Genomic DNA, 17174 nt, shown 5'->3' with positions numbered 1-17174 from the left:
ATATGCTCAGCTTTGAAACAAACTAGATTTATTTATTTATTTTTAATGTACAGTATCTATAGCTCAGCTCTGAACTATTCTGTATTGAGTGCATATCGCATACAGGTCACTTTCTCTACTGGACAAATATCCAGTTATCTTCACAAACATAATATGATGCTGTTTGAATTTATAAATGAAACATAAAGTCACTTAAACTATGCTAACTGTTAGGCATGCATGTTTATAAAGAGAAAAATGGCCATGGGGAGACATTGAGATTTGTTTAGCCATAAATGTATTGAGTTATTTTTACATGTTCACATAGAGTTTTTGAAACGAGATCATTTTGGTGTTTTGGTACTTTTCCTCTGCATGTATTTTATAGTTTAATTTCTGGGTAAATATGTAGGATCATGAGCCTAAAAGTTAATAAAGCTAGACGTATTAACATGTTTGTGTTTCTCCCCCCTCCCCGCCCCAATGGCCCGCTTTGAACAGCACTGAAGATGATAACCTAGGAAACCTTTCTCAGATTCTACTGAGATATTTCTCTGATTGGGACAACACATGCATGAATTCCAAACAAGGGTAACTGTGAATAACATAACTACTTCCTTAATTGTAAACTGTAAATATTGTAAATTCAATATTTTTTTTTCGTGTGATGTGGACTATCTTAAGCTTTTCTTGCAGCATGAGGTTAATGACAAATATGTTCTGATGAAGGAGCTGGCATCCAGGTAAAGTACATAAGTAGGCTTCATTGTTAAAGGTCTGATCCAAATCCCTTAAAAGTCAGTGACAGTTTCCCATTAATTTCAGGAGGATTTTGATCAAATCTGGTGTCCATGTGTATAAAGGTTAGACAGTAATTACAATATTTCTTAGGAAGCATTCCAGATTTCCAAATTTAGGAATGCAGAGTTGTGATGATGCTTTACATATCTTATTGCTGTAAACACAAGGCATGCAGCTCATTTGCTGCTTTACTTACATAGCATTTTTAGTGAATCCACTTTGATACAAATAGGTAAAATTGGTATAACTTTAGACACAGCTGCCACTGTGATAAAATGCTAAGAAGGTGTTCAGGATGCCAGATCCGCTCATTACTCTGCAGATTTCTTCTGTTAAGTAATATATGCCTTTCATTTAACGCTTGTTCCTATTGTTATGATTATTCCCATTAGAAAAAATAATTCATGTTGGCAGCTGGAATCTATGTCACCACAGGATTCATGCAGTTGTGTGGCTGAACAAGAGGTATGTCATTTTCTCTTTATCTATGTCTGTAAAAATTGTGTGTATATGCTACGTCTAATACCTTGACTGTTCTTTTTGAAGGGCTAGAGACAGGGATGAGCACTGGCTTTGTTATGATTGGAGATTTCCTTCTGTTTCATCTAATGTCTGGGCTATGTGTTCTGAAGTCTTGAGGGCGAGACCTTGCACAATTTTGTTGTGTGTATACATGCATGTGTATGTATGTGCATTAGAAATGGTTATAGATCGATCTGAAATAACAGGAATCAGAGATGGCTGAACCGTTCTTAGCAGATACAACTTTGTTTTAAATATGTTATAGGACTCTGCTTACAAAAAACCTCAGGTAAAACAAGGTTAAAACATAACACTTCCATAATATCTGGAACTACCCACTTTGAAAAGGGAAGAGCAGGTGATCCTAGCTGATAGAAGCTACCAGGGAACCTACATATGAATGAGATTTAATTGTTAGAGTTTGGTTTTGATTTGGATTGGGTATTTGAAAATAAAACTGCCTTTGAGGAAAAAAGGATTTTGAAAAAGATAATGAATTCCTGACCTTCTTGACTAATGAGTTTTCATGCTGACTTGCTCTGAGGTTGAGTAATAAACAAGAATGTGAAACTGTCTGAAGTGACAAATATATTTCCCTGAATGGGACCATTGTATCATCAGATAAGTTCTCTCCTTCATCAAGATATAAATATTTAGAGTAAGAATTGCATCTGAAACACAGCAATACAGTTTCGGGAAAAGTGGAAGGAGGAAACTGATTTTTTACTTTGCTGGCAAGAAATAAATTTATCTCTAATACTAGTGAGATGTATACTTAAAATTCAAGAAGCTTAAACAGAATGGGAATGGGGACTCACATAGGGAGAAACCCATTAACCACAAAAGCTCAAAGGAGAGAAGTCACTTGACAGTGGAGGCAGAGCCTGTATCTGTGAGCTATAGAAAACCAGAGCCTCTGAGAGTGAATTTTAATTTGTGTAGGGTTGAGATGTCACATAAACATTACAATTTTTCAGTTGATATACATAATGTACTTAATAAGGCTTCTGAGATATGTGGTCTTAATATCTGTCTCCTTTTCTTTGGTTGTTAGAAATATCCCACTGAATCATTAGAAAATATCTTCCTTTATTCTTCTCTGCAGCCCATCAATGAAATTTTTAGAAGCATATTGCATTAATTAGTATTTTGTTTTCATTTCTTATTCATCTGGTGCCTTTTTTATATTTCTTCTCAGGCACAAGTGAATAGCAGCCTTGCCTTTCTCATTGTTGTAAATCTTTCTAAACTTATATAAGTTTTGATGTGTTAAAAAACCCACCTGACAGGTTGGCTCTAATATGTAGGTGACACAATCATTTGAGATGTCTTATAAACATAAAACTACACATAATTTACTGAAAAGTTATCAAAGTTGAGAAAGGTAAATCCAGTTGAAGAGCCGTGCTGTAAAATCTACATAAAAATTAAAAAAATATGGCTAAATGTGGTGCCATTGATTTTTAAGTGCTTTACTTATTTTATGTATACCATTTTTCAGATGTGTCCAAGTTTCAATACCTCTGCTCCCTATGTGAAGAATAAGAAAGGACAGATTTTGTATAATCTTTCAGGGTTCCTTGTGGAAGAATATTTAGTGAGGTCTTCCAACAAAGCAAGGTAACCTTAAAATATCTAACCTTTGTTTATCCTTGGTGTATAAAAACCACAGTCCTTCCTGATCCAAAGCACAGACCTACGTTACTGATAATATAATGGGTAGTTGCCTTTGTCTGTTGGTTGTTATCAAGGTATAGAGTCAGGCTAAGGTAACATGGAACCCGCTCCATGGTCACTTCTCAGAGCTTCCTCCAGCAGTTGCATGCTAATTGCCTCTAGGCATACCCTGGCACTTCTTGCCACATGTCGGGTTATTTCAGAATCTCAGAGAAAGAAAACGTATATGCATACGCCAATCAGATGAACAATATAGTTTCCATTCCTCAGAGACTCAGTCAAGTAGAGGTGGATATGCTCCATTTAATCTTTTCTTTAAACTAAAAGGGCTGGTATCTCCCTGGCAAGACTTCATATTCTGTGATACCAGCCACGGAGGTTATAATATGCTATATTCTGAGGTTTACTTATGTGCCTTTACAACTCAACCACGGCCTTTGACATAAATGCAAATACTAGGCCAAGTATGATTTTATCAAGGAGAATACAGTGTTAGTTATTTATGCATTAAAAAAGGTGTATCTGATTTCATCAAAAGAGAGGTAACATCTTAGGATGAAAGATTTGAGCTAGAATATCAATGGAGTAGGAAGAAATCAAGCTGTTTAGGATGTTTCTGAAAGTCAGTAATACCTCATTTGCTCACAAACCCTCCTGTTGCTCAGAGATTTCAGCTTTCAGGAAGTAAAATTTCTTATCTGAGGGAATCGCTTTGCCAGAAAAGAGCAATAATGTTCACCTGACTCAAGAGTATACTAAGCTCCTCCTTTTTAACAGAAGAGGGGTTTGTCGGGGCTGAAGTTGTACTTTCAGTTGAAAAATAAAGCATTATTGTAAATATTACCACTTTATTATTGCAAGAAAAGACTACTGAGGTTAAGGCACGTAACTTGTTATTACTTTAATTTCTATTACCAGATATGGTGGTTGGTCTTTTGGAGGGAGAAAAACATTTGAGCTTCAAGATAAAAAATTGAATAACACCAAATCTAAGCCTCTGGCTAAGGTAAGGGTTGCACGTATGTGTAAGCATTTGTATGTATGTGCTGCTTACTTATTCAGGCTCCAGACTTCACAGCACTTAGCAAATAATAAATCATCATATAAAATCCTTGATTTAGAAACTGGGAGAAAATCCCCCTGTTATTGTAGTCTGCTTCTCTGTTCATAATTCTTGAAGTATTCTCCTGTTCTGAGAAGAAGTTTTAAATGAGTCAAATGATACAGCTTTAGTTGTTTTTTCATGTGAACATATTTCAGATACTAACTGAGCTCACCTTTAACATCTTTTTTGTAGGTAGTCAGCCTAGATTTTTTTTTTTTTTGGTTTGTTTTCTACAAGTCAATGTGAGAATTGACAAAAGTTCATTGAGCATCTCAAAGATGACTTATTGATTCTTTTCTCATTTCTGCAGGGAATACTTTTCTTTGCCACATTTCTCCCTCTACCCCCCCCCCCCCAAAAAAAAAAAAAAAAAAGTAAAGATGTAGTTTCTAGGAGTAGCAGTAGCTACTTCTGCAAAACAAATACGCTACCCTGTGTTTATAAGCCCCTTTTCAATTATGAGTAGCTTTCCAGTTTTTATCCCAGAGAAACAGAAGTGTGCCTTGCTGAAATTAGTCAGATTGTGAAATCTGAATCTCTTCTTGACAGTAGAGTGTACTGTCTGGCAATGCTACACAGAGCCAAAGTTTTCTGTCTGGAGCTACCTCTCAAGTCAGGAAAAGAAGGATTCTTCTAAGCTCAGCTGAAATAAAGAGCTTTTCCTTGAGGCCTTTTGGTATGTACTGGAAGGATACAGTATCTCCATCCTGTGAAAACTTGGAATAGAACCTGGAGGCCAACAGGGAATTATCAGTGCAAGGGATTTTCTTTTCCTTGGGAATGCTATGGAAAGTTCTTCTGAGATCCATTGAAATGTAGACCAGTAATGAGTAGAGGAACAGCAGTCTTGGAGGAGTATTGAAGAATATCAGTGAATGGTCTTTATTTTTGTATTTGAGGCAAAACAGATTTGTTAAGAGGAAGCTGTGGACTTCCCAGATTCCAGACGAGAATATGAAAGAAAGGTGCTTCTGCATTTAAATTATTTTATGTGGGGTATAGAAACTTGATTTTATTTGCTCTTATAAAAGAAGAAGAAAAAGAACGGTGTAAATAAGGTCTATCCCAAAATCCATTTGGGACGAAGTGTTAAAACAACATACAGATATTCTCTAATCCAGTATAACTTCAGGTTTAGTTTTGCAAATTTACTCCCTGTTTGCAATGCCTTTTCCATATAGTTTTGTTAAAAATCTCTCTATCTTATATATATACACCCTACCTTATTTATATTTTCATTTTGGTCATTTGTGATCTCCCTTCTACCCCCAAATTTCTTATAGCTTTGAAATCCAGTTCTATCAATCCTTCATTAGGAACTTGAAGTCCTAGAGGATTGCAATAAGATGTTTTTTTCTGACTGCTGTTTTTGTCCTGTGTATCTTTACTCATTTTAGGCTCGTGTTTTGACATACCTGCACTGTGGTTTTTGTCAGGGTTCTTTTTTTTTAAATGTCTTTGGCATAGAGTTCCACCTGCCATCAGCACAGGGATAAATTATAGTTATACTGTTAGTGAGTAAGCTTCATATTTCAGACTCAAAGAAAACAGTGGAGTAGATTTATAAAGGGCACTGTGTTATCTAAAATGCCTCCTGGAAGTGGCTTTCAACTGATGCAATGTCAAATTATTGCATTAACCTTTCAGTAATTAATGACCAGGCTTTTACTTTGACCTTTCAGGTTTGTTCATGAGACAGTGAATGTACCATTTACATAGTCTTGTATCAAAGAAAATGAGAAATTTGCATTTGAAGAGACTTACTGTACAATTAATTTCATTTTAGAAAATTTCTGAATCTTTATACATTATTCTTCACTCAAAAAGCCAACAATTTTTCCAGTTCAAATTAAAAATACCTGTTCAATACCTATTTTACTTTACCTAATCATACCACACTGCATATACTGCATACATGATATATGCATTTACACAGAGAATATGTATGTGTGCATGCACGAGAGAGACTATCTCTACCACATGACAAACGTGGCTGAATAAAATAATTGATTATTGGCATTCATTGATGATCATGGCTATGCGACAGAAGAACAACTGCTCCTTAAATTTTTCATTTTGTTTTCATGACTGTATATTCTTTGGTTTCCTTTGATAATGTGGGCAAAAAGTGTTCCATAATGATGTCATAGTTGTTGTTGTTTATAACATAATTAAATATAGGAAGAACATGTGGTGATTTTAAATAGTCCTGAAAGGGAATTTTTACTGTTTATTTGGCATTCTGAAGTATGCATTTTTCCAATCTCAAAGGTTGGGATTTGACGCTTTACTGTACAGTAATGGTATAAGTTTCCAGAGGAAGTTACATCTCTCCAGTCTAATACCCCTTCTCTCTGCCTCCCCATCATGAATGTCATCCAGCAATGCTTAGTGATTTCTCTGCCCCTCCTCACCCTTTTTCCTTGATAGGCCATAGGTTAGTGAAAATGTCAGTCTAGCATTATTCTGGAATATTAACAGCAGGTAAAAATGGTATGCAATAATGGAAAACACGTCTTTACAGAACTTATATCTAATGTGGTGAGGGGCTATGTTTTCCCTTGGGAAGGAATTTTATCAACAACAGATAGAAGATAAAATAATGAAAATAAAATTAATCAACTTAATGTATATGTTATTCCCTTGCTCATCTCTTTTCTGCCCTCTGTAAATAATTACCTGTGTGGCACACAAGAAATATGAAAGATATTTCAGCTGGAACTAATATTTTTCCTTTTTTGTATTTTACCTTTGCAACCAATTTAGAAAAAGCCACAAGACTTTAGAAAAAAGAACTTAAATATGTCTTCTGATGAAGTGAACAACCTCAAATGCCTCTTTTGACAGATTATAAACAATCAAATATCCAGTTTCAATTTAGTTATTTCCTGGTGGTTTGATTCAGTTACATCATGTAGCTTGAAGGAAGAATTAAAATTAATGCGTGGGATATTGAAATGTATTGTTACACACAATACTCTGTTGTGTTTTTTGTCTTTTCATTTGAATATCGGTCACTTTATTGTATTTCTAAGGTGTTTTGTGAACACTTGAGACCCTAAGAAAGAACTAATTATTAAGAGAGGGAAATAGAACTGAAGATCAGACAACTTGCACTGGGAAACATAGAGAAGACCTTGGCAGGGAAACAAATCAAAGCCTGGAACTAGTGTCCAACTAAGGATAGTAGCTGGATACTACAAGAAAGAAAAACCAGAGTTATCTGCAAGTAAATTAAAAAAATAAATCTGAAGTTTACACCAGATCAAGAAGAGTCACATATTTAAGGAAGACTGCTAAATGAGAAGAGCATCAGAGTCATAAGAAAAGAACCTTTAGGGAAGTTTCCAAGAAGTAACTATAGATAGTAATTTTTAGAGATGATCTAAGAAAACTGAAATCCTTGAATAATGATGTTAAGGCAAGAAAGACCTATATTAGAAAATGTGCACTTTGCAGTATGATTCAGAATCCAGACATAAATGATAATTGCCCAGCATCAACCTGAGCTGTGCAAAATGCAGGTTAGCAAATAGGGTTTTTATTACTGATACCAAATAGGGAAATGTTAGGAATTTTTCAGCTGTGCAAACAAAAAGGGGAGATGAAAGTTTGCTGTGGAGTGAGGAACAGATACCAACCCAAGATGATTTTAAACATGTCACTAAAACTGAAAACAAACACACATAATACTTTGACCTGGTCTTCGGTATGGATAATGTGGGTTCAAAGGCACTATGATTAACATTAATGAGGCATAGAAATGGAATTGATTTCCAAAGGCACAGCAAAACTCAGACTTCTGTATATTCAGTTTTGGGACTTATCAGGCTCTCAGCAATGATTCTAGCACACAGAAGTGTAAATTTTTACTATATTTATCATATCCGGGTGATTCTGCATGACCTGAGATTAAAGTATATGTTACAGCAGAATTGCTCCCCTGTGCTCCTCAAAGAGACTGGCTTGCCTTGTCTGCCTTAAAGTTTGTCTGTATTAATTTCCTCTATGCTTAACAAAGCACTTATAATTGCTTGTTGAAGGTAGAGACACAGCTTTGTCCTTTACAGAAGAGTTTCATACTGACCTTGTAAACAGTGCCTCCTTGATTCTTTCTCTGTCCACTTTCTAGGATTTCTTGTTCCTAGACGTTTTATGCTGTGTGTCACTCACAGGCATTATTCAGATAAGTCTTTTTGGAATTTCAGTAATGTTCTCCACTTGTAACACTAGTTTTACTTGGTTTTTGTCTTTTGAATTAAATTGGCAAATGATATTTTTGTATTGTTTTTCCTCTATTTGCTTGACCAAATGTGTGTAAAGGAAGGGACACAGTGTTCCATTAAATCAGAGAATCAGAGATCTCAATTTGATAATTAACATAGGTGTATAGCTCCAACAGTAGAAAACAAACTCCTGCACTCTATTGAAAGACCTGTACAAATTAACTGATCCTGTTCTACCTAGTTCACCTTATTCTATAAATAGGTGCCATAACAGGAGAATTAGATATCTTTATGCAATTCTTCAAGTACGTCATTCAAGTTTGGTAACCAATTTGTTAGCCACGACCAATCCAGCCCTTGTCTTTCTTTAATTTCATGGGATAACCGTTTCAAATTCCATATTTTACTCTCTACCAGCTCTGTCTGTTAGGTTGAAACAGCACATGCCTTTAAATTCTTCACACCCATGGTTGTGACATAGTAATAAATAGTCTATGGCAGCCCTATTTTCCAAAGCGGCTTGTCTTATCTAGCTCCGTTCTTCCTGTATAGCTGATAGCACTTGAGAGTTGTAATTGATATTTTTCACTAAGGCACAAGCCAGTTGTTTTATTACATTATAATCCATAGCAACACCTACTCCTGGGGCCAGAAACATAGCTGCTGATATTTCTTCAGGATTAAAGAGCGTAACTTCCGCATCACATTCTTTACCCAATGAATGGACTGACCTTCTAAACCTACTTTCGTGTCTCATGATATCGTCTGGCCTATAAAATTGAGGAACAAATCTTCCCAGAGAACAGGGACCTACAGTTGGCTGGGATATATGTGTAGGCCGTTCTACCATACAGTAAGAACCACCCTTGAGGTAATATGACATGCTTGTAATTGTTTGACATGCCATATGTCCAATTACAATGTAATGTAGGCTTGGATCTAGATAAATTTATACAATTTTTAGAGCAATTAACAAACTTCATGCAGCTCTTGGCTGGAAATGAATTTCCTAATCTAACCTCGAACATTTTCCTATTAAACTTCTGACTAACTTTTCCCAAAGCCTCCACTGTAGTTTCATTATATTGCAAGTTATCTCCTGCTGTGGCCCAGCACAGTATTTCCCCAGTTGGAAGCGTGGTCTGTTGGTGCAGACATACTTTATTACTGACTTCCCATTCTATGGTTTCTCCAGTTGGGCCTGTGCTGTGTATTGAAAGTGATAACGTTTCAAGGTTCTCAGAGGGGTTGGCAGGCCAAAAAGGCAGGAAGTGAATACTTTAGTGACAGAATTGTCAGAGTGTAAACAAAAGTTAGAAGTATTAACTACTTTAGTGGCTAACTGTTCCCATAATTTTCCTCTGGGTCCCAGATGGGAAGATCATACACATGCCCTTCCAACTCTAAGCTTCTTTTTGGTCTCTGTTTCATGTTATTGTGCTCTTGAAGGGAGTTTGCCAACTTGATTAAAATCCCTATGATCAAAAGGATTTTATTATAAGTTTTAAAATAGCTCTGGGTTAAACAAAGATAATTTGCATGACTCGTCAGATAGCATAGGTGCTACTGTCCCTACTAAGGAAAATACCCTTGTTCACAATCCGTTATCTGTAATAGGACAAACTGTAGTTCATGTGACTTGACTGACTTTTATCTTCAAGGGTCCTTCAGAAGTAATTTTCCATTGATTGGGTGGCACTTTCTTTACCAATGTATAATGAATCCAAGGTTCAATTTCTCGTGCCTTAACTGCTGTATAAGTCATTAGGAGTACCTGAAAGGGTCCTTTCCACTTTTCTCATAATGGTTCAGAGTTCCGCATTTTTACCTATACTAGGTATCTGCGTTGATACCTATGGACAGGAGTGTCCAAGGTGAGTTGTCCTGTCAGGACAATGTGTCGTTGGAGAGTAGCAAGGACTTTCTCTAGGGAAATCAGATAGAATTTTAAATCCATTTTCCCTCCAACATTTACTTCTCATGGAATCAGTGGCGCTTAGTATAGTTTCCCATAAAATACTTCATGGGGACTAATTTTGTTCTTAGTCCTTGGCTGTATTTTGGTTCTCAGAAGAGCTAATGGTGGGGCTTGTGGCCGTTTTAAAGAAATTTCTTGACATAGCTTACTAATCTGTTGCTTCAGAGTTTGATTCATTCTTTCTACTTTTTCACTTGATTGAGGCCTCCATGGGGTATGTAAATCCCACTTGATACCAAGGATCTTACCTAACTGTTGGACTGTATCTGCTACAAAATGTGGGCCCCAATCAGAATACACTCCTATTGGTACCCCAAACCTAGGTATTATTTAAGTAATAATTTAGTTACTTCCCTAGCTTTGTTTGTGCACCAGGGAACAGCCTCCAGCAATCCTGAGAAAGTATCAATCAGTACCAGGAGATATCTACAACCATTTTATTTTGGTAACTCAGAAAAATCAATTTGCCAATAATCTCCAGGGGAATTTCCTTGCCTAGTGGTCCCTGGGGGCATTGTTTCCTGTTCATGGGATTATTTTTTAAACAAATGTGGCATTTTGCTATTACAGACTTTACTCTTCCAGTCATTCCCCCACAGTAAACCACTTATGCTTTTCCTTCAAGGTTGTCAGCAAGGTATATGGATTAGCCACTACTGGGTCAATATCTTGAACAATTTGATTCAAGGCTCTTAAGTCTTGAACTAATCTATATTCCTTGCCATTTTAGTTTTTTACTGGCAATATCGGAGTGTCAATTCTGATTCACAGTCTATCAGTAATCCATAATCCAAAAATTTCATTATTAATCTTTCCAGCCCCTTCCTAGCCTCTCACTTGATAGGGTGGTGTTTTTTTGCTTTACCAGCTTAGTTACAGATTTTAAGACAACTTTTACTGGTTCCACCAATTTAGACTGACCTGGGATTCCATGAGCCCATACCAAGGGTGTTACTGCATCCTCTGCTTCTGCAGGAATTTCTTCCTCTGGTCTTTCTGCATTCTGTAACATAAAAATTCTCACTTCCACAGCTTTTGATTCAAGTATCAATAATTGCATTTCTCCATTCTTAAAAGTTATCTGTACATCTAATTTGCTCATAAATCTCTTCGCATCAAGGGCACCAGGCATTCAGGCATATATAAAAATTGGTGAGTTACCCATTGTTTTCCTATTTTAAATTGTAAGGGCTGTAAAAAGGAACATTTTTCTCATTTCCCTGTAGTACCAACAATGTTTACAGTTTCATGCCTGAAATTCCCTTACATGTATTAAGTATGGAATAAGTGGCTCTTGTACCAACTAAGAATTCCACCTCATAATTCTCCAGCTTTAATGTAACCAGGGGTTCAGCTGGGGATGATTCCCCTGGTCCCCTTCAGGATTCATCATCCAAGGTCATTAGTTTGATGGCTTGTAGGGCTGGGTCCAGGTTCCCAGCTTGAGGACATTCCTTTTTCCAACGTCCCCTTTCTTTATAGATTGCACAATGATCCGCAAGATGGGGTTGCACAAAAAGACGTGATCTTCCTATTCCCCTACTTCTTCCCACCCCTCAGTAGCCCCTTTGTGTCTCCCATTCCTCTATATCTTCCTCCAGGACCCCCTGTTAAAGCAGCAATCAGCCTCCCTTCTCTCAGGTTGTTCCTTCGAGTCTGTCATGCCTATTTGTCTTTTTCCCTATTGTTAAAAACTGTCCATGCTACCTCTAACATCTTTCCCAAATCCCTTGAGTCTGCCGCCTCCAATTTTTGGAGTTTCTTTCTTACATCTGGGGCTGATTGCCCCATAAAGATAGAAGCCAATTAAACAATCTCTTCTGTTTTTTCCGGGGTTGAGATTAGTACATCTCCTGGTAATGACTTTTAACCGCTCCATGAAGGTGGACAGAGATTCATTTGGTTCTAGCTTAACCTCATGTAATTTGGACCAGTTGATTCCTTTTGGCATAGCATGCCTTATGCCAAAAAGTATCCATCTCTGATATCTTGTAAAAAGTCCCTGGGGTCCCGGTTGGTTGGGATCCCACCCTGGATCTGCAGCAGGAAAATTCTGATCTATTGTCCCCTGCAAATCCCCATTAGCATGCACCCCTTCTGCTGTTTTCAGGCAGTGCTTAACACCATCTTCTTCTCAGCATCATCTAACAATCTAATATTACTTATAAATCATTCCAGTCAGGATCTTGTGTCCTGATTATGGTTTCAAACTCCTTAGTAACCCTTTCTGGGTCTTCCCTATAAACGCCTGATGTTTCCTTCCAGGATCCTGTTATCGAAAAAGGCATTTTAACTCTTGCTGGCCCATTAATTCCAACCACTTGCTGAAGAGGAGCTTGCAAAACCTCTCCTGCTTCCCCTTGTCCTTCCCATGATCAGACTAAATCCTTTCACCCCACTAAATGGTCTTCCCTGATCATAGCAATTCTCCCCTGATGTTCCTGTGCCACCAGCCTCATCAGCTCACATTTGACCACCCTCTTGTGTCCTGCTTACACTACTATCATCAGCATCATCGTCATGACCATCCCTCAGCCTCTGCCAGGGAGAAACCATCAGTTCCAAAACCTTTTCCTCCTCCTGTCTGCATTTCAAACACCTCTTTCCAATACTACAAGCAGAGCAACACTGTTTTAAATTCCTTCCCCTCCCCTCTTTTTCTAGTCAGGACCATAGTGTCCTGCAGAACTATTCTACATTCCTTTTCCCACCTCATATGGTTTCTCAGGGTAAAAAAATAAATCCATATACGGTACTTCAGCCCATTTACCCTCCTGCCTAAAAAATAACATCCATTATAACATAGTATTATATCTTAAGATTCCATCCCTTGGCTATTTCTCCTGATCTCGAAGAGTATACATAGACGACCTATTATTGCAATATTCTATTAGCTGTTCCTGAGTGAGGGGGTCCCCCCCAACCTTTCCCCAATGTTTTAACATACATCCTAGAAAGGATCTCTCCAAATTCTCCCTTCCTCCAAAGGCTTATTGCCCATTATAAAACAACACAAAACCACAAAGGCAATAGAAGACCAGTAAAACAACACAAAATAACAACAGAATAGCAAGAGGTTCTGGGGACTCAAACCATTTATACCTCTTTCAGTGGGACTCTAACCTACCCCTTCTATCGAAGGTTTAATTGTGCCAAAACAAATACCAAATTCCAAACCTGGGTGTCCTACAGACTTTCGTCTGCTAGGATTGAATCCTTCCCTTAGGTACCTTATTAGCTCAACCCTGCGAGGCTTTCACCATGCCTTACAGGCAGGGCAACCTTTACCTTTAATATTACTTTAAATCATTTAAGAAAAGAATGCCTTTACCTTCTCAGGGGCCTTGCTCAGAGCTCTTAGGTCCAGGAATCAGAGGTTCCCCCCGAGAATCCCTCGGTGCCAGCTGGAGGTCCTGTGATCCCATGGATCCATTGAGGTTCAGGAACAGAGTCCCATCTGTGTCACCAGAAACTGTCACCTACATCGGGAATAAAACTACTTAACACCAATGTAGTATTAAGAAGCAGGCATTCTTTATTACGGCACCAGATGCACATGGGATCGTTCCACCCAACATGCATGCCGCAAGTCACAGCAGACAAAGTTTATATTGCTTAGTTATATACATATGCAGTAGATTTCCTGGAATTGTTATACATAGTTGTTCTATTTCCTGGAACTAATTATAGCACTCTCATCTTAATTACCCAAGGTTTTAAATCTCCTAGGAGCTTCTGAAGAAGTATCAGGTGGTTTCTCGTGGTCCCTAGTGGTTTGCTGAAGAGGTGTTTTTTGATGTCCTTTCCATGAACTCTGAATCTTTCTTACATATACGGTCATGAGTAGGCCCATCAAGCAATCCTGTCGCAGTGTGTTACAAGATGTGTCCGTTTCAACTGGTTTTCTGACTCTTATCTAGGTGCAGATATCCTTAGTTCCTTTTACCTTGGTTTCAACTGGTGTCTGCTGCTAGGTTGTTTGCACCCCTCCGGGATGTGCCAATCACACTTACGAAAATTATGTCCTTGAGTGAATTCTTGCCTGAGGCCCTTTACAACAGTATGGGAGCTTTCAGGTCAGAGTTCAGATTCAAGTTATTTTTAATTCACAATTTCCATTCTCTCTTCCAGGTGTGGTACAACCAAAAAGGTTTCCATTCACTTCCGTCCTACTTAAATGAACTCAATAACTTCATTCTGTGGCTGAATTTGCCTCCTAATGTGGATTGGAGACAATATGGTAATAGTTCTTCTTTAAGACTTTTATATCTTTTGAAAAGTTGTTGTTAAATAAACTAAAATAATTTTTAGTATGAAAATTTTTCATAATATAAAGTAGGATTGCAGTGTCACACATTGCTTGGGAGGATTTGAACGTGGAACTTTTAATTAAACAGAAGGTTTGTGTGAAGAATGTAGTACACAATAAGGTAAAATTTGAATTTACAGCTCACACTGTCAAATGAGTTTCCTAAAAAGGACATTCTTGTGGAATAATTGTAAATTGGTTTGCTACAATTGGGATGTTAGTCCCTGTGAAACCACTGCTAGGGCTTGCTTAAATGGGATCATTAATGCACAGTAGAGCATGAATTTGTAATTTTGTCACTTTATCTCCTACGTAAATACCCAGGGCTAACCAAGAGTATCCTATAAATTCACACTGCAACATGATGGCCCATAGCATCCTGTTACTCAAGCAATAGGAGAGGCTGGTATATCTTATTATTGTACAAAACAAAAGAGAGTTTAGTATATTTGACATCTGAATTCCCTGATTTAGATACCCCTGAACTGTATAAGAACCAGTTAAAATAAAAATTTTACAAACTGACTTTCTAAAAAATTACTGCAGCGAAAGAATCAGCTATTAACACAGGAGAACTTTAAGGATGTTGAAATATAGTTTGAAATTTGGGCTTCATACTTCAGGCTAACTTCTGTTCATTCCAGTTCCCTTCATTCTTAAGTTTCAGTTGAAGAGGAATTAGTTTGGTTTAGAGAAATTTAAAAATAGCTTATGACCAATTTTTAAGAGTTTTTGAAAAGGTAGGATGGTTGTCTGTAATGGTAAAATGATTTTCATGTGTTTATAATGAAGAAGGAAGAAAGAAGATGAAAATCAATGAAAAGGGGGAAGGAATCCTGAGTATCTGAAAATAGAAATTCATTAAGAAAAGTTTCCAGAATGTCAATGAAAAAAAGAATAATTGTTTGCTTTCAAGATGGCTGGGGTTTTATTTTTCTAAATGAATTATGAGAACAAATCAAAGGTAATGTATTTCTGCAGAAAGTTTGAATGAAATGAAATCAAGTATTTTAATGAGAATTTTAAATAGAAATCAATTTTTAATCAAGTTTCCCTGCACTTCATAGATAGTACTGATGCTAGCTTGTTTTCTGTAGCATTAGATATCGCATTCTGTACCCCTACTTTTATATCTGTTGTGGAGAATTGTGGACTTACCATCCAGATTATCATCAGAGAAAATTATAGTTGTCCTAAGGACTGTGGAAAAGTTATTGTTAAGTTACTGCATGACATAAAAACACAGTAAGCAAAACACTGCTTAATAAATGTTTGAAGTCTTGGACTCTCATCTCTACAAATATGGGCTCATTATAGAATCTTCTGGCAGAATATGTTGGCTAAGCCTCTGCGGAAATAGTGTTTATGACCTAGAAAGCAGTTTATTTATGTGTATATTTACTAGAAAAGTTCAATAAAGATGGATTGATCATGCTCTTGAGATATAATGCAGAGGGACCTGTCAGAGAAATCCTAGAAAGAGAAGTCAGGTCATCTACCTATCTGTATGTATGTGTATGTGCATGCGTCTGTGTATGTATATATGTATATGTGTGTGTGCACACATATGTGTGTGTATGTATGTGTAGACACAAATATATATGTATATTTTATTTTTATTTCAAAAACTCAACAGTTTTCCAGTACTATACAGGGCACTTAAGCTCAGTTCACTTTGACTTCTGTCTCGTACTTAAGGAGACTGCTCTGACAAACTGTTTATATGATTTTCTTATTAAAATGGTAATATGCAGTCCTGTAAATTAGCAGTCAGAAGGCTACATACTGTGTTTCAACACTGAAATATGTTCTTTTAGATTTTTTTTTTCCTTTTACAAGATGTTTATATGCAAGGCCAGGCTAGATCTGATAAAGAATATCAGGACAGAATATTACTGGAAATTGCTGTGAGGAAGCTTGTTAGGATGTTGCAGAAATGTAGCTTTGTAATTCTCACTTGCATTAATCTCATGGCTTTTTTCACAGGATATTTTTTTCCTGTTAACAGAAACAGTGCTTCTGTGTTACTTTTAAGTGACATAAATATAATTTGACCCTTGAAAAGGGAGTGTGAGAACAGTCTTTCCTTCCTTCATAAAAAATAAATCTTGTTTTACTGCAAGAGACTTACTCGAATAGAGTAGAGCATTACCATGGATGTAAACAGAATAGCAACCACTGTGATATTGAAACAGCCTTGAAAGAGGTCAACAGCTTATTTAAATGTTTGTACAAATACTGAGGAAACCTTTCACTTAGCAGTTATATCCTGTGGGTTCTTCTTGAGCATGAACCCAGTTGGAGTTTTCCCAAGTTCTCTGGAGGAGGGAAGAGTCAGTGCAGTGTGCCTAGTTTTACCTGCTTTGCTTTCAGGGACAGACCTGATAACTTTCATGGGAGATCAGTAGTACTGGTCCCAATTTGTGATAGCTTTTAGTGATAAGGAGCTGAGAAGGAAGCTAGATGCTTGTCTAATGTCTTTTCTTCAGTCAAGAGGATACAGGGAATATAGACTCAGGATTTTGTGTGAGAGTTTGAAGGAAGAAGTTGTACCCAAGAATATAGAGGACATATGCT

The 17174-nt window shown here is 37.0% G+C and overlaps 1 protein-coding gene across 1 annotated transcript in view; it reads left to right on the top strand.

The window, feature by feature from the left end:
• Nucleotides 1–17174, top strand: part of ABCA13 (ATP binding cassette subfamily A member 13) — a 207958-nt gene that overhangs the window by 127505 nt on the left and 63279 nt on the right. The window contains exons 43-47 of the mRNA XM_064441788.1: nucleotides 481–570; nucleotides 1173–1245; nucleotides 2804–2922; nucleotides 3898–3985; nucleotides 14420–14528. Of these exons, the coding sequence (XP_064297858.1) occupies nucleotides 481–570; nucleotides 1173–1245; nucleotides 2804–2922; nucleotides 3898–3985; nucleotides 14420–14528 (479 nt within the window). The remainder of the gene's footprint in view (nucleotides 1–480; nucleotides 571–1172; nucleotides 1246–2803; nucleotides 2923–3897; nucleotides 3986–14419; nucleotides 14529–17174) is intronic.

The sequence above is a fragment of the Phalacrocorax carbo genome, chromosome 2 (genome assembly GCF_963921805.1).
Source record: "Phalacrocorax carbo chromosome 2, bPhaCar2.1, whole genome shotgun sequence".
NCBI classification, from domain to species: domain Eukaryota; kingdom Metazoa; phylum Chordata; class Aves; order Suliformes; family Phalacrocoracidae; genus Phalacrocorax; species Phalacrocorax carbo.
The sequence above is the reverse complement of the archived record's forward strand: the minus strand, read 5'-3'. Positions and strand labels throughout refer to the sequence as shown.